This window comes from the organism of the source record quoted next, unplaced genomic scaffold (genome assembly GCF_019419815.1).
Source record: "Pyrus x bretschneideri cultivar Hongxiangsu unplaced genomic scaffold, Pyrus_bretschneideri_v1 Contig4, whole genome shotgun sequence".
Classification (NCBI taxonomy): Eukaryota; Viridiplantae; Streptophyta; class Magnoliopsida; order Rosales; family Rosaceae; genus Pyrus; species Pyrus x bretschneideri.
In genome coordinates, this window is record NW_025999723.1 from 8385777 (window position 1) to 8404114 (window position 18338).

At 33.4% G+C, this 18338-nt stretch overlaps 2 protein-coding genes across 2 annotated transcripts; one reads left to right on the top strand and one right to left on the bottom strand.

Moving 5' to 3' along the window:
- The first annotated feature begins 6645 nt into the window (after positions 1–6645).
- On the top strand, positions 6646–10230 carry LOC125468996 (adenosine kinase 2-like). Its single transcript, XM_048565879.1, has 12 exons — positions 6646–6826; positions 7448–7501; positions 7747–7793; positions 7941–7972; positions 8084–8185; positions 8281–8348; positions 8636–8712; positions 8816–8913; positions 9013–9083; positions 9179–9245; positions 9335–9518; positions 9833–10230. The coding sequence occupies exons 1-12, from the start codon at positions 6744–6746 to the stop codon at positions 9973–9975; spliced, it is 1026 nt and encodes a 341-aa protein (XP_048421836.1). The 5' UTR covers positions 6646–6743; the 3' UTR covers positions 9976–10230.
- Positions 10231–11382: 1152 nt separating this feature from the next.
- Positions 11383–11766, bottom strand: LOC125468779 (auxin-responsive protein SAUR50-like). Its single transcript, XM_048565235.1, has one exon. The coding sequence runs from the start codon at positions 11764–11766 to the stop codon at positions 11383–11385; it is 384 nt and encodes a 127-aa protein (XP_048421192.1).
- Positions 11767–18338: the final 6572 nt, after the last annotated feature.

Genomic DNA, 18338 nt, shown 5'->3' on the forward strand with positions numbered 1-18338 from the left:
TTGAAACTTGAGAATCCAAACATTAATTTTCTTTGAGCAAACTAGTCGAATTCAAAGAAAATTGACATCTACAATTCACTACTTGATGCCTTTAAACGCCGCTCAATATGGTACAACATTGATTTAATCTGCGTAACTAGCTAGATCCATTATACAATGAAAATGTTGTTTGCAACTTTGTATTGATGAATTCCCGCAGGGCTTTGAAGTTGCGAATAAAGGGTGTCGCGATACTGTACAGTAACAAAACTCTGTAGCCTGCAGCAAGTGCTGCGGGCATGACTCAAGTTTTTGGGGATGAATTCCAAAAGCAAAAACTCCTTTGAAATTCAAAATCATTGTTATTTTCAGCAGCTAGTGAAATTCTTGTGCGAGTGCTCCTTGGCTACTGCTGCTGTATGAAGGAGTAGTAAATTTTTTTTTTTTTGAAAAGTTGCAGAAAGCATATCCATCTACGAACCGTACTTCTTCATATGAGTTTTGTTCTTTAAGGCTGACTGTTGATATGAATTATTAGTTGTGTTATATATCTTCTGATATTCATAAGATCCCACAAACTATCACAGAAAAATGAAATTAGGTGACTTGGTAGGTTCTTTTTAGATGCCTTGGATACATAGTCGTTTTCTGCTAAGATCAGATCGGTATATTTTATCAATATTTTAAAAGGCGAAGGCGTCGGTGAGTCATTTGATGGATAGCCTCGCCTGGGCGAAAGCCTTAAGCCGCAAGCCTCACGAGACCTAATTTTTTAATACATATTATATATATATATATATATATATATATATATATATATATATATAATAGTCACAAACAAGTTTAACTCACATAACCAAGTTTAATCAAGCAATCTAATTAATCAATTTAAAACATCTACTTAAGCAAGTGCCTATTTATATGAGAGTTTTGAATAATATTTAGATGGGATAGGTAGTCTTATGAAAAGAGAAATAAGGAAAAAAATATAACGAATTTAAAAAAAAAAAGAATAATATAACATTAAGGAAATAATAATCCAAATAAAAAGATGTTTTCTTTTCTACGGTCAATCATGAAAATATTCAGAAAATAAAAAAAACAAAAACAAAACAATTCTTATCTTTTATATATATATATATATATATATATATATGTATGTATGTATGTATGAGTAAATAAATATTAGAAATAAAAAGTGAAGAGAAAAGAGATAGTGGGATAATAAATTTCTTTAAAGTGGGATTAGTTTTAAGAAAAGCAAAGATAATGAGGTAATAAATGTGGCAAAGTGGGGTCAGTTTAAGCATTAAAAAAAGAAAAAAAAATTAAAAACACCAACTCAGCCTAAAAATCCTAGCGGTCTTATTCATCTTCGCTGGTGTTCATGGCGTGCAACTCAAAACAGCTCTGCAACTCTAAAAAATTTCCAGAGTTTTGAAACTTTAAAAAGAAAAAGGGACGTGCAATTGACGCCTCATGCACGCCTCAGGCGCCTAGGCGCACCCCAAGAAGCCTAGGTGTGTATTATGCCGACTCCCTTAAAACAAAGGCGAAAATGGTGCAACCCCGCCTCCAAGGCCGGCTAGGGGCGCCCAGGCGAGTCTTTTAAAACACTGATTTTATCAGAAAACTCACCTACATTGCATGCGTAATAGCATATGTGCACGTATAAGCAAGTAAACCAAACGATCTCAGAGTCACACTCACACATGAAGACATTATAGGCGAAAGAATGACCAATGCGAAATTATACGTATGTAGGCTTGAACTTAAGCACAATTAACCTATTGTTACTTACTATGGAAGAAGCCACAGAAAAATTATCTGCAAAAAAGGTTAAGACACACTGATATGTTTATCTATACAGATTAGTCTATCGGAGAGTCGAATTGGAAGAGCAATGATACAAAGAGTAGCATCAAAAGAAACTGTTCATGCGCGCAGTTTTGGATAATCTCATAAGCGATGATTGTGAGAGCTCTTTCCGTGCGATGAATTGAGCCCGAATATAAATATTTAGATGCTTTTGTTCGTTCGAACGGACTCAGCTGGTTACATAATAGCAAAGTTATTTTTATGTTGTTTTTAACTTTGTATTGATAAATTCCTGCAGGCTTCGAAGTTGCCAAAGAAGAGTGCTGCGTTACCGGATCATCCGAAGTTACAAAACATTGCAACCAGGCACACGCCCGGTCTGCTATATATAGATATGTGAAACAAGGAAATCAAACACATTTGGAATAGCAACAAGAAGTTCTAATTAGCTTCTTTAAATTATGGACAAATATAGGTATTCAGAAACTTACATATCTAAACATATATGCAGAATTATCAATACAAAAACATGTTTAAATGCATCCATCTGTTGAGAAAATAAAACTCTAACTAGACCAAAGTTTAAGAACAATGCTACAATTTTCTCTTATAAAGTATTAAAATCCATGCATGCAACATGCTGAAGAAATAATGGCACGTTTACGTACCCGTAATCGAAATCAATTAACGGAATTGGATTCCGATTACGGCATACACCTTTGTTTACGTAATCTTAGAGAATCAAAATACATGTGGGGTCCACACACATTAAGGAATCCAACTCCTAATTTTGGAGGAATTGGACTCCCTACATAAGGGAGGTATTTCAATTCCTTGTGACTTGAGCAATCCGGCATGGATTTTATTTACCAATTATCCCCTCACTTGTTTCTAATTATCCCAACATTGCCCTTTATTTGACACTCATTGTGCCATATTTTAATAAATAAATAAAACATATTTTTATATTTTTATATAGATGAATTTTATTATATAAATTTAATTCAATTAATTAGAATGAAAATAATTTATTTATGTAAGGGCAATTTAGTAATCAACTTAGTTTTCATTCCGATTGAAGTGAATTAGTAAACAATTTATATGGATTCAACATCATTCATGTCATCTTTTAATAAATAAATAAAACCTATTTATATATTTTATATAGATGAATTTTATTATATAAATTTAATTAAGAATTTAATTTAATTAATTAGTGTGAAAACAATTTATTTATGTAAGGGCAATATAGTAATCAACTGAGTTTTCATTATGATTGAAATGAATTAGTAAACAACTCATATAGACTCAACATCATTCATACTCTGATTCCAGACAGTTTTAGTAAACAACTTCAACAGAAATTCAATTCTGATTCCACCTCATTTCAATTCCTCCTCAATTCAATTTCTCTCAATTTGATTACGGATTAGTAAACTCGTCATAAAACTTTTAATTTTATGAGTCTGGAATAATTCTACACCTACGTACTTTTTTACTGTTCAAGTCCGATTGGAGAGTTTGTCCAGTATGATGGGTAAAGCACGGACTGATATTTTGTGACCGGTCCATTCTAAATTTTCGCTTATTGAAATTTTTCTATGATAAGTCAGATTAACATTTTTGAAAAGAAAAATAGGTGACAATTGGAACCTTGTTCAAATAAAGTCAAATTAAATAAAGTTGGAAAATTGAAGTTTGTTTGGAAATGTCAATAGCGTTTAAAATCAAGTGGTAAATCTTCAAAACTATATGGTCATGGTTGGTGAAGTAGGTGAAGGCAATGGTTAAGCATACTGTCTCAATCAGGAATGGCTATGTATTATCAATAGTTTTTTATTTTGAATTTTTCCTACAATTCGAAACGATTACAATAATTTAAAAAAGAAGGAGTTCGAATTCGAGACGCATGGGTAGAAGTTCAATAACCTATCCATTAAGATATTAGATGAAATGCTGTAAAAGTAGGTGACATTTGACAAACGATTTGTTTCTTTTTGCTATATGTTCATATCATGTTTTGCTTGTAACATGCAGGAGAAATGTGAAGGGCTCTTTTTTTTTTTTTTTTTTTTTTTTTAATTTTATGTGTAAGAGGCAGTAAAATATTATTATACCCTTCGATGTCAACCAAAAACTTTATACCTAAACTACATATTAATAGCAAGTGGTCATTTAACATAGTAGTAGAAATTTGATGAGTCCTTGCATGATGACGTGAGTTCCAACCTCATTAGTAACTAATCTAACAAAATCTATTGTTTGATAAAAAAAAAAAAAATCTTTATTAATTAATGAAATCCTCTTTATCAACCAAAAGAGGGTGAAAAGATAACTTAGTATAACTTAGTATTCTATCACACAAAAAAAAAAAAAAATGATGGGCAATAATGTAATCTCACAGGTTCAAATTTTACTGTTTTTTATTGAAACCTCACCTACAGGTGATGTTAAAAATATCTCTAATATTTAAAAAAAAAAAAAAAAACAAACAAAAACCTCCCACTCCCCCTATGTTATCTTTCTCTCTCTCTTTCTCTTTCTCTTTCTCTCTCCCTTCATTTTCTAAAAAAATATGTTCATACACACAAAGTGTGTAGGTAAATGCTAGTACATATTAATAAAACTCTACTTGTCAACAAAAAACCAATGAAAATACTATTATAACTTTTAATACATAATTGGAAAAAAATATTAGAAACTGAAAAAATGTGAGCATCAAAATAATTTCACACAAACAAGTTTTTGCTTTTTTTTTTTAGGGAGTTTTAACGAAAAGCCTACGGTATTGTTCACTTTAACGAAAAACCACATTTTTACACTAAAAAGTCAATCCTGGTACTATTCACTGTACCCTTTATTCTGTCCTTATCATTAAAACTCAAAGTTTTCAAACCATTTTCATTAGTTTTTTTTTTTTTTTAACCTCACAGCCATGTCATCATATGACTACTCTCTTTCTCTGTCTATTGAAAACAATATTTGTGAAAAATAATATTATATTTCTCACACATAAAATGTGTGGCCTTTGCTAGTCTCTATTATACTCTTCATGCATAATTGAAAGAAATTATCATAAAAGAAAAATCATGAACATTAAAACAATTTCGCATAAAACTTTTTTTTCTTTCTTCCCTCACCTATATCTCATCAGAGCACGTCCCTCAAAATAATAGATAAAAACCTCCTATTCACATGTTTTCTCTCTCTATCCGCTCTCTTTCACATTTTTCTCCAACTTTTCCCGTCTTCCATATATTTTTTTCCTTTTAAATCTTTTATATTTACACACGCATACAGTGTGCGGTATTCATCTAATTCTAAAATAAATCAGTCATCAGTCATTTGAAAGAGTAGTATATCATTAAGAATTGAAATTTTAAATACTCGGTTCCCAACGGATGTGATAATGTTTTGTTAGTTGAAACTAGATAAAAGTGTAGGAGTGAAATTATGATTACATGTGGGATGAGGGAAAGAAAAACAAGCAAAAACTTGTTTATGCGAAATTACTTCAATGCCTATAATATTTTTTTCTAATATTTTATTTCAGTGATGTATAAAAAGGGATAATAGGAACTTCAGTAATTTTTTGTTGACATATTTTCTGATCACAACATTAACTATGAGGAGAGGTTTCAAGTTTGAATCTTCCAATCTTCATTGTTACAAGTATATAAACAGATATTAGATCATATTTCTAGAATGGATGCCTATAAGAAAGTTATGAACATCCTTCCTATTGCTCCCTCACAATATTAACTGAGTTTTTATGTTTTTTTAAATAGTGCTTTAAATATATATATATATATATATTTTTTTTTTTTTTTTAATGAAGCAAGGTCAGTTACGTGACTGCAGGGAGTGGTGCCACTACACAAGACTCTCGATTATTTTGTACTTGCTTGTAAACATTTATGTACTTATATGTGAAAACCAAAAATAAAAAAATACAAACACCTACAACCAATTGACATTTTGAGGCGATCAAATTAAGTTTTGGCATAGAACCTCTATAATTTCAAAATTGGTCCTCAAATGTAGTTACGATTTTTTGAAGTACTAACTTATGAAATCCCAATGTAGAACCTACAAATAAAAATAAACTAGCCTCTTATGCGTGTGTCAATTGGCCTTTTTATATTTTTTTATTTAAATACTTAATTTACATATTTTTTAAAAATTATTAAAAAAAAAGAAATGAAATAAAGATGTGAAACCACCCACTAACGTGGGAGGTTTTGTTTTGTTTTTTTTTTCTATAATTTTAAATATTAAAATCATTCAAAATAAAAATATGATTACATACTTTAGCTTCTTTTGGTTCAATTGTAATTTATGAAATTCTTAAAGGGAAATTTATGGTATTTTGAATGTTTTACCATTTTAGGATGCTCACTTTATATATACTAGCATTTGCCTACATAATTTGTGTGTATGAACATATTTTTTAGGAAATGAGAAGGAGAGAAGGGGGGAGAGAGAGAACGTGAGGGAGTGGGAGTTTTTATTTATTTATTTATTTTAAATATTAGAGATATTTTAACATCACTTATAGGTGAGGTTTCAATAAAAAATAGTAAAATTTAGACCTGTGAAATTACATTATTACCCATCATTTTTTTTTTGTGTGATAAAATACTAAATTGTTTTTTCACCATCTTTTGGTTTACAAAGAGAGTTTTATTAATCAGTAGAGATATAAATATAGATAATCAATTTGTGAGTGGGTTGGTGAGTAGTAAAAAATTATTAAAATGAAATATAATAATAAAAGAGAAAATTGGAAAAGGCGTTGGGGGTTGGTGACATAAGAGACATCTCACCTCCATAATTCCCACGTCTGGTATAAATACTTTCGTCCGCAATCTCACTCACTTGGTACTTAGCCGACCTCCCTCCCTCCCTCTGAAAACAACTCTCAGAACTCCTAGGAAATTTCATCAATGGCGCACGAGCAGATCCTCCTGGGGATGGGCAATCCACTTCTCGACATCTCTGCCGTCGTCGACGAAGAATTCTTGACAAAGTAAGCCCCCATATCAGCTTCTTTCATTACATTTTCCCATCTTCTCTCACTGTTTGGATGCTCAGAAATTGCAGGAAAACTGATGAATACGATCTGTTGTTTTTAGTTTTCGATTTCCTTTCTGCTTAAATTTAATGGGTTTTTGCGATAGATCTGAAAGACATAAACTTTGTGATTTATTTAAGAAACAGAGGAAAGTGATTAAGTCAATAGATCTGCAGGTTTTATTGGTTTCTGGTTTGTTTTCTGGGATTAATCCAATCCCATGGTTCATTAGTCGGATTATATTTGAAACCCAGATGAGCATTGGTTGAGTTTTTGTTGGTGAAATCATATGTGACTATTTTGGTTGGATCTGCTTTGATTTAGAAAAGGAAAATACGGTTACTTGCTTAATTTATTGAATTATCTAATTTCTTTTCCTATGATTAGGCATTTGAAAGTTTATTTACTTTTCTTTTTCTGTTGTAAGATTCATTTCCTGTTCATGTTTGGTTTCATTGTGTGATTTTAATATTGTATTTTAAGTGTTTCTGCATTTTGGTAGATTTTTTTTTCCTTCTCTTTTTCGATCTATGCATTATATCGTATGGAGAACTAAATTGAGTGGTTTTTTTACAGATATGACATCAAGCCGAACAATGCCATTCTTGCCGAGGATAAGCACCTGCCCATGTAATCCATTTTTGTTCTTATCCTTGCTTCCTTGATTTTCAATTAGTAATTACTTCACCTGGATTAGAAAGGGTGTAACTTTAAGAGTTTAAGAGGGTTTTGAGTTTTCCGATCTCTTAGTTACTTGTTTGTAAATTTTTGTGAGAATATAGTTCAAACATAAGGTCATGATTAGTTTCTGGCGTTTGCAACTCCCTGAAATATTGCATTTTCTGATTCAATCTTTTTTGGGTGGTTTTTAACAGGTACGACGAAATGTCTTCCAAGTACAATGTAGAGTATATTGCTGGAGGTAATTTTGATAAGTAGTTCACTTCGTTATTTGGTGATCCCATGCTTTATGATCTTGTCTAGAAAATTTACTGATAACGATGCCTAATTTTTCTGTCCTTTGCAAACCAGTGACTAGTGTTGTATATGTTCATTGTGTTATTTTCAGGTGCTACTCAAAATTCAATCAAAGTTGCGCAGGTTTGTTTATGTTTTTAACAGAACTTTTTATCATTATTTATCTTATGAAGATCTGATTCAATTGTATTATGCTGACAAAAATTTCTCAATCTGTGTGTTGTTTTACAATAGTGGATGCTCCAAGCTCCTGGCGCAACTAGTTACATTGGATCCATTGGCAAGGACAAGTATGGTGAGGAGATGAAGAAAAATTGTAAACATGCTGGTGTTAATGTGAGTTTCTTTACATCTTTACCTACCCTGCTTATTATCCCTCAGCTATTCTGATTTTTTTGGATCAAAAAATATTCATTTACATTTGGGTTCAGGTGCAATATTATGAAGATGACAAAGCTCCAACAGGAACATGTGCTGTTTGTGTAGTTGGTGGTGAGAGGTCAGTTTTATATCTCCTTTGGAAGATGAATTTGAAATTGTCGTCTGCCGATTTATAGTTTTATAAAGCAAATTTTCCTAGGCATTTCTTCTTTTACTTCTGTCAATACCCTGTATCATGCATTTTGATTTCATTCATTGCTCCCATAGGGATCCTTGTATCTGTCATAAATTGTTGGAACAAAAGGACCCCTGCATAAAGTTGTATATTTCATTTTCTTCTGAATTAGTCTTATAGTTTATTAAAACTTTGCAGGGATTAATGTCTTGTAACAAATAATTGTACAGGTCACTTGTTGCTAACTTATCAGCTGCAAATTGTTACAAAACTGAGCATTTAAAGCAACCTGAAAATTGGGCTCTGGGTATTAATTCCCTTGCTCTCTTGTTAATTCAGATTTTATCCTTTCCTTGGTTTTGGTCACATGTCCTCTCCGACTCACCTTATGCAAACTCATGCTTGAACAGTTGAAAAGGCAAAATATTACTACATTGCTGGGTTTTTCCTTACTGTGTCTCCTGAGTCCATTCAACTGGTTGCAGAACATGCTGCTGCAAACAATAAGGTATCAACCATAGAGTGTTTCTTAGCATCGACAGTGTGGTTGGATTCTCTCTTTATTATCCAATTCAGTAGCTTCAGCTGCCTTCTTTTTTATCTACAGGTATTCACGATGAATCTTTCCGCTCCTTTCATTTGTGAGTTCTTCAAGGATGTACAGGAGAAAGCACTTCCGTAAGTCCCTCCTCCCAGAAAAGGAAAAGAAATGAAACTAAAATCTCTTTGTATTTCATGATCAATGTGGAGTACTGAATTGCCTTTTTGTATAGGTACATGGACTATGTTTTTGGGAATGAGACCGAAGCAAGAACCTTTTCAAGGGTTCATGGCTGGAAGGTAACATTGCTTAGTCTTTCTTCTTTCAAATTTGACTGAAGAACTTCTAACCTCTACAAGTCACTAACTATAATGCCTTTTTCAATCAGACTGAAAATGTTGAGGAGATCGCCATAAAGATTTCCCAGTTGCCCAAAGCATCGGGTACACACAAGAGGATTACTGTTATCACACAAGGTGCAGATCCTGTTGTAGTTGCTGAGGATGGGAAGGTGAAACTATTTCCTGTCATATTGTTACCGAAGGAGAAGCTGGTTGATACCAATGGAGCCGGTATGTGATATCTCACCCGTCAATGTCATTGGATTCTTTTACCTTTTTCTTCCTGCCGTTCTGGGGGAGACTTAAGTTGCTTATTTAAAAGGAAATATAAAGCATGCAATGATATAATTCTTGCCAATGCCATTTAGTCAGGAGTCTAAAGTCTTGAGCATATAAACTATCGATCTAGGCTATAAACAATTATTCATGTTATATTACTGGTCAAATGCTTGAGTGAGATATCAGGATTACGAGTGAAGAATAGAAGAAATCTTGTTAGTTCTAACTTGTAACTAAAAAAAATATCATGATGTTTCTTGTGGCAGGAGATGCATTTGTTGGGGGATTTTTGTCACAGCTGGTTCAAGAGAAGCCAATTGAAAACTGCGTTAAAGCTGGTTGTTATGCAGCAAATGTTGTCATCCAAAGGTCAGGCTGCACGTACCCAGAAAAGCCCGTTTTCCATTAGGGTCATTTCTCGGCAGTTGAGCTCCATGTACTTTCTATTCATTTTGTGGTAGAGTTGGATTTCTTGCTGATGTAACTGTGGCAGCCGGCAGTGCTTTGATCTCCTGAACCCGTTTTATCTGGTATAGCAGTTTATTTGTTCCATCTATGTTTATCTTTTGTGCGATCCTTGTCACATAAAGATGACATGGATTGCAAGTTTATTAAAAGACATTTTCATTATTAATATAAAAAAGCTTGAACTTTCATGGTCGAATTCGATTGAATTGCATTCTCTTGAAACTTGGTTGATGCCCTCAGAAATTTTCTTTTAGGGGAATATGATAGAAAATATAGGAGTGTAAAGTTAGTATCTTAAAGTGGATACGTCACTTTTTTCTTATTCAAACTTGATACATCTTGTAACATTGAAAAGATAAGTGTAACGCGATACTACATTACTTAAACTGTTGCTTGATGCTGAAAATTTGAAAAGTACGTGTAGACGTAGGATGGTAATCAACCGGATAAGGCAATGTAAACAGTGATAGAATTATATATATGTCATTAACTTCAAGCAGGATTTGTGTCGTATAATTGGCTTGGGAATCGCTAGCTAGGCTCCTATAAGAGCCTCTCTGCCCATTTAAAACTAGAAATTGGAGCATGCAAAAGTATATTTTCAGTTGGAATATTAGCCTAATTAATTTGCTTCACCATCACGAATATATGTAAAAGAGATCCTACAACAGCATCTAGGAGATGGTTATAATTAACAAGGCTTTTGGCGAAGAATTATGACACTAACTATAGCATTACGCAGAGTAGTTTAGGCTAGCTATGGTGGAGTGGGACTTGCAATTTGAGAAATTGTGCTATTCCTATTTCCCCATGAAGTTGCATCTCTGTCATGCCGATCAAATCATAGTCGGCAGCACACTGTATGACTTGGAAAACTCGAAAAGGACTTACCTGCAACTGTGACATGGAACATCTGCCTCTTTCGTTAGGTGATGAGAAAGAAACGAAAGATGTTGCATGTCACGGTTAAGGAAGTTCTCCCAGGAAAACTAAGATGTATCAAGTCTATGAACGAGGTGGGTTTAACTAGCATTGTAGTCAGAAGAAAGCTTAAATTTTTTGAGAATATTGTATGGACTAGTTAGCCTGAATTGCTTGGGCAAGCGTAAGTCCCATACCAGAAAAGTTCAATAATAGTCTAAACAGTTGAAATATAGTATAGCGGACACTTGCGGAGCCTGTAAAATGACACAATTTTGATCATAAATTAGCTTTGACTTATGAGCATTGAAATTGCAAAACAACACAATGTACGAGTACAACAGAAATTTAGCTGCACACTTGCTAACATATCTTATCTAAATGCTCCAAGCATATAACAAAACTTGTGAAGAAAAAGGCAACGTCATCAAATATGATGAAGCCCTTGATCTAGTTCATAACTGATGCAATGAAGAACGTCGATGAAAATGTATTCGTTGCAAGGAATCCAGAGTTTCGTGTTGGCTGCAAACTGAAAAACTTCTTCAGCGAGATCAAGCAATTGCTGGAACAAAGGGTGGCTGAGTAATGTAACCTTGATGATAAATCTCTTGCAGTCTTCACCAACATACACCACAAGGTGGCCTCTTTGGACATTTTTGGGTACACAGTAGTCCTCTTCATGACGGCGGAACCACATCTTCGCATTGCTAATGTGACCCCGGATTGCACGCCTTAGGACTGTACCACCAAGTTTCCTGCATCTGCGAAAGAATTGTTTGATGAGGAACTTAGCGTCGAATAGCATCATATCGATGTTCGTAACTAGTAGTTACTGAGAGAGAATTGAAAAATATATAAGATTATTTTTCTCCAATTTGAGAGAGAATTGAAACACTTGGTGGGGGCTAGTGAGTTAGATCGCTGTCACTTGCTATTGGTGTTATAATAGGAAGAGTAGGTTCATAACCATCATTTTCATGTTTCCTCATCAGTTAATGAAATCATATAGGAAGAGGATTTCAGAAGCCAGGCAAGGCAATGTGGTTATAATCTGATGACGTATCAGTAAGTGGGTTTTGTTTTCAAACCTATCTTATATGTATAGTTTCTTTAATGGCTTAAGAATGTTTTACATCATGCCACAATCTTACTTAGAAATATTATTTGTTGATGTTGAGAGTTATGAAATTATGATGGTATGATAGTACATATTTTATCTACTCATCATGCAGGCTTAAACTGGTGTCTTTAGTACTCGTTCGGACCAGGATCAGCTTTACATGTATGTGCAACGCTTTGTTCACATTAGATCCATTGTACATGCTAACCTATACTAATTGCTTTTGTATTTAGGGGTTGTATGTGATGCCCTTGTTGCCAATTTTATGTGTTTATAGTACTTGAGCGTAGATTATTACACCCAGCCCGTTCATGTAGCTACTTTCTTTAAGATATTTGCGATTTACTTGTATCTTAAGCATAATGGCTTTTATACTATTTTGCTTTGGTTTTCATATTACAACAAGAGGTTACTATGTTACGAAAAGCAAAAGTTTTGGTAAATCCTTATTTTGGTCCATTCATAGTATGTTTTTCACCCTTCCAAGACTTAGTAGCTGAATACTATGGCAAGTGAGGAATCACTAGCGGTTTTGGCATCCGCTATAATTAATGTAGGAAATTTATTCCTGTTAATTGTATAATATCCATCCTACTTAGGATGAAGATATTCTTACCTATAATGCACTTTTATCCATAATCTAATACTGCATGCATTTGTAATAAGAGTTCACCCACACTGCACTCTCTTGCTCTTAGTTTAACTTACTTCTAGACTTTGGTTTTAATTTACTCGTACTTTTTATACATAAATTACATAATATGATTTCGTCATCTTTTAAGTGTCGGCCAATATGTCTTGATTTTGATGTCTTTTTGGATATTTGATTCGGAGTGTGTCGCGATTGATCAATCATTACACCTCCTTCGGGTTGGCCGTGAAACTATCTGGTATTACCAATAGATTAATGATCAAGTGTTAAACTTCAAGAGTAACTTGTTTCTTTTATTCTATTGCATTTCACTATATAAGTTTTGTTTTGAAGTGCCACTTAATTAGTATCACGGTCTAATAGTATTTCTCTGCACTTATAAGTAAGAGGTTTTACATTTAATTTTTGCCAAAAATGAATTTGAATGACTTTATTGTTAGCTCATTGTAAGCTAAATATACTCTCTTTCCTTTAATGTATATAATATTGTTTGTTAAAAAAAAGAAAGTTTTGTTTGAAGTTTTCTTGATAAATCCATGTGACCAATTGGAAGACATGTCAATTGTGAGCCATGACTCTCTCTCTCTCTCTCTCTCTCTCTCTATATATATATTTATATATATATGTATATGTATCTGGCACACAGATTCAACTAAGACAACTTTCCGGGTACGTAAGTTGGTATATATACGTGGAGAATGAGACCCTGAACATGACACATCATTCAACTTAACAGCCGACAGGAGATTTGCCAATTTGGCTCCACTACGCAGTATGCACCCATAGAGGGGAGAAATTTTTAGTTGTAATGAGAATACGGATGATACATTACGTGTTTTTATACAAGTGGTGAAAAATTTTAATTTTAAAGTTATTACCCTTTTAACATACATAATTCATCATTTATATAAGGATACGTGATGTACCATCTCGTGTGACGGTCACATTGAAAAATTCCTCGAGAGAGAGAGAGAGAGAGAGAGAGAGAGAGAGAGAGAGAGAGAGAGAGAGTTTCTGGATTCTACGTTTAGAGAAGTTGGAATGTCAAATATGACAGTTCATGGACAAAATTTGAAAATATTATAAAAGCATTATCTTTTTATCCATTGGTGGCAGCCTGTCAGCTTTTGGATATATATTTTTGCTTTGTTACAATGTCACCAATGAAAGAACATTGCCTGTTGCAGATGTTGCATCTTTTTGCCTAACCTTTTCCCTTGTTGCATGTATGTGTTTATGTTCTGATTTTTTTTTTCATTTTTTAAGAAAAAGAGATGGTAGCGTTTTATTCAATAACTTAAGAAAGTATACAATCATGATGGAGGATGTTTCGGAGTACATCTAGTGGTTCCTCAAACCAATAGTTAAAGAACATCCAAAATTAAGGTCAACTTGGCCAATCTATGCATTACAGAATGGATAGAACGGCAGACATGACAAACTCTAGATTCATTAAAGTCCCGTACACGGGTTTTAATGTCATCAATTAGCAACTCATTGGAAGTCGAACCACTGTGCAAGCTGCCCATGGCTTGAACAACCAATAAAGCATCAGACTCCCAAGATTGTGCAAGCTGCCTATGGCTTGAACAACCAATAAAGCATCAGACTCCAAGATGATACACTGCCAGTTTTTCTGGGCAGCCAGCTCGAGACCTTCAAGAGCAGCTAGGACCTCCACCGTGTGGTTAGTCACGTAAGGTATCTTGCAAATGAAACCTCCAACATAGTTACCGGCACCATTGCGAAACACCACATCGGACTCCCCCAGAGTTTGTAGACGAACAAAAGGAACCATCCACATTAATCTTCATCCAATGAACTGGAGGAGGAGACCAATGGGAAGGAGACTGTTGAAGTCGATGCAAAGGAGCAGGCTGAGCACGAAGGTAGTGAGAGAGATAGAGACCAGCTAATTGACTCACCAAGGCCGGACTTGCAGATTTGTCTTCCCAAAGAAGGGAGTTTCGAGCACGCCAGATTGCATTAATAAGGACCATTCTGGAACGCGACTCTAGGGTATTCTGTGTGAACATTTGCCCGACGAAATTTTAGTTTGTCAACTTAAGGTATTTTACCCGACGATGTGTTTCGTCACGCCAAGTATGTCAAGTGTTGGGCAAACTTGGCGCGAGTTGAATTTACCGTCAATTCTCGTTATGTCACATAAGAATTAGCATTTCAGTTGGAAAACACTATATGTTGTCTTTTGTTCATAATATTGCTAATGTGAACTTTTTGACATTTCATTTGAAAATACTTTAATATTTTATATACGATTAGGCTATGGACCCCATGAGAAGATTTATTTTTGGGTTTCCAGATTTGCTTTTGAGTGAATTACATTTGTGAACTATACCAAAAGAAAAATAAAAAAAAAAAAAAAAAGTACCCCTTTCAAAATTAATCACATTTTGTTGATTGAAACCCGAAAATCCAAAACCTCACATTATGTTCATAAGTTGTGAAGTATATATGACTTAATTTAGTTCTTTTTAGGGCGGCATTATAACGTTGCGTTGTCAATAAAGCCTAGCACTGTTACTTTTCGAGGCGTGACAGCATTAATTAGACCATACTCCAAATTTAATTCATTAAACTTTGTACAGTTACAAATGAATATTTAATTCATTGTTACTTATCTTTGATTTGATATCAATTTTTAATAAATGACCATTCCTGTAACTGTTCGATTTCAAATTTAAATTTTAAATTTAAGAATGAGGGATCATGCATTATTTAGTCTTCCGACTAGGATAATAAATTTGCAAATGAGTAACTAATATCTATAAGCAAACTTTTTTTGTCAAACAAAATTCTAAAAAACATAAGGATTATAACCCTTTGTATATGATTACACCCCAATAAAACAAGTTAATAAATCATGGATAAATATATATGTGAAACAACAATTAATTAAATGTTTTAAAAATACATCCTAATAAATAAGAGAATTACAAAATAAAAAATTTAAAGAAAAAAGGAGTGAACCACCAGCAGAAAGCAACCCACCCACGTCTATCTTCTATTCTCATTTTGTGATCAAACTTCCTCCTTGTTCATGATCCCACGTTCTACAAAATTTCATTCCAGCTAGAGGAAAACGGAATCACAAAACCAAAAGAAGAAGAGTAATCGAAACAAGTGGAGAAGAAAACACCATGGAAGACTAGAGGAGCACACTAGTTTTTTTGGTGGCGCTTATTTATGCTTGGGGATCTTATTTATTCTCTTTTGAATTTTAACTTCTTTTGTTCTAATTATAAAATCATAGTAAAACATAATTATTTTCCACACACAGTGTGTGGCCATTTTGCTAGTTCGATTTGGAGTCAGAACTTAAACGAGGAGTGTTAATAGTATTACGCACTTGAACCTCTCAATTCTTGGCAAAAAAAAAAAAAAAAAACTAACCATCTTTCTTTAGCCCAACCAAAAATATATGACCCTAATTTCTAACCCCAACCTCATTTTTCATCACCATGTTTTGCTCCAAACCACCTAAACCATAGGTGCATCTTTCTTTCCTAAGCATGCGCAACTTCCCACCCCTTATATAAACCAATCCCACATCCAAGTTCTTATTCGCAGACTGAATATTTCGGCAAGTCGACCAATTCCCTCACAAATCATACCAAAAACCCAATAAAAACCCAGTTTTAAAAGACCAAAATGGCCAATACTAAAACCAATAAAATTCCTGCCATTGTTATCTGTTTGCTAGTTGTTATGGTGTGCAGCTACAGCATGAAGGGAAGTGAAGCGCTCTCAGACTGTGCAAAGCCATGCATGCCAGTGTGCCTGAAAGAGGAAGGCGCAAACATTCCCATCTGCGAGATTGCATGTGAGAATTACTGCAAACAGGTCTCTGGGAATGGTGGTTGGATCTGGAATAATAAGCATAACCTATGATTGATATTGTACCTTTCAACTGCAAGTACAATATACGTACGTACGTACTTGCAGTTTTTAGATTCATTTACGTACTTTTAATTTTTAAGTTGGTCAATAATGTGACTACGTACATGGAATTATTTTTTGATTACCAAGAAATATAGGGTAGCTGAATATTCCGTGGTAGTTGTAATTAGCTAGAGATGCAGATCATGGATATGATCGTATTAAGTTCTAGGGTTTCTGGGATGTACATATTAACATAAATGCATCCTTTCATGTAATGAGATGTTATTAATCTTATTTATCCGCAAATCATAGTTTTTCACTGTACAAAAATAAAGTTAACGTTTTTATTGAGTTATTTTTGTATATCAGTAAAACTATGATCTGCAGGAAATAGAAAGAACTCTAAAGAAAGAAACAAACAACTTTCCTTTCTCAAAAATTGGACACATTAGCATTTAATAACATTTTTTCCTTCCACTATATTGAATTGTGATTATTTTAAATGTGAGAGATTTCATTAGTCAGAATTTTAATAGGAGAGATTTAATCTGTCACTATATATTGAATTGTGATTATTTTACAAAATTATTATTGACAATACAAAAATCTTATTCTGCACTTCTAATAATTGTATTTTCCTTTTCAAGTATAAAAAATTTTGGATTGCAAAATAAAAAATTTAGAGTGACAAGCATACAAGAATAGCATATATAAAAATTAATAAATTAAAATATAAAGTTATATTATGTGGTTTCACTAACAATTACAACAAAATTTTTGTGATAAAAGCCCGTGACTTGATGCAATTTAATAACAATTTTGTACAATTAGGAGTAATCCGCTGATTAATCTCTCTAAAATCTTGAGATCGAGCCATTTCGCAAATGGTGAATGACTTGAATTCTATGAATAAAAAAGAGAGAACAAAGTTGGTGCAAATGAATCCTTATCATTTTATTTATACTTTTTTGGGCATGATTGGACCCAACGATTGCATAATCTTCCCTCACTTTCCAAATAAAGCTATATAAGTAGTACGTAGTGAAACACGTCGACTTGATATTTGAAGAAAGTACTGTCCTTGTTTGTTTTTCTACATATTCCATGCATGATCTTGACGTACTTCCGTTCTGAGATAACCTTGCTGCAGATTATCATTAATGAGTCAGGATTCACCCTTTTTGTAAGGATTTCAAAGATCATCAACGTTTATTTATCGTACATCGTGCGATTAGAAATTATTGTAAATTTTTTTATTTAAAATTAAATATAAATAGTAGCTGATGAAAAATGATCATACAATGTACAATGAACGGATGTGATTGGAGGATCCGGCGAGAATCCTCTATTATCGTTAACTAATTTAAGCTCCTTTGGCCCTGCCTCTGCTGCCTTCCGTTAATAATCAATTGCACAACTCACGCATGCATTTTTATCTTTCACACACTATTTTCAATTTCTAACTATCCAATTGAATGAATAAAAGAATATCAAAATATATAATTAAACAAGAGATGTGTATAAAGTAAAAATAAGTTTGTGGATAGTACCATTCTTATAGAAATAAGGAAGTGTAGTTGGATATGTCACCTCTCCTCCTTCATTTGGATTAGACAAAAGACTAGATAATTTATTTACTCTCTGATTTGAACTGGATTTAATCATATGGAAAATGTTGAAACAATGCTATATCAATGCCATGTAA

Bases quoted from the DNA above. Each gene is read 5' to 3' on its own strand.
- LOC125468996 (XM_048565879.1), top strand. From the start codon at position 6,744: ATGGCGCACGAGCAGATCCTCCTGGGGATGGGCAATCCACTTCTCGAC. The intron at 8,186-8,280 runs GTGAGTTTCTTT...ATTTGGGTTCAG, and splicing joins GTAAACATGCTGGTGTTAAT to GTGCAATATTATGAAGATGA. The intron at 9,246-9,334 runs GTAACATTGCTT...TTTTTCAATCAG, and splicing joins CAAGGGTTCATGGCTGGAAG to ACTGAAAATGTTGAGGAGAT.
- LOC125468779 (XM_048565235.1), bottom strand. From the start codon at position 11,766: ATGATGCTATTCGACGCTAAGTTCCTCATCAAACAATTCTTTCGCAGA.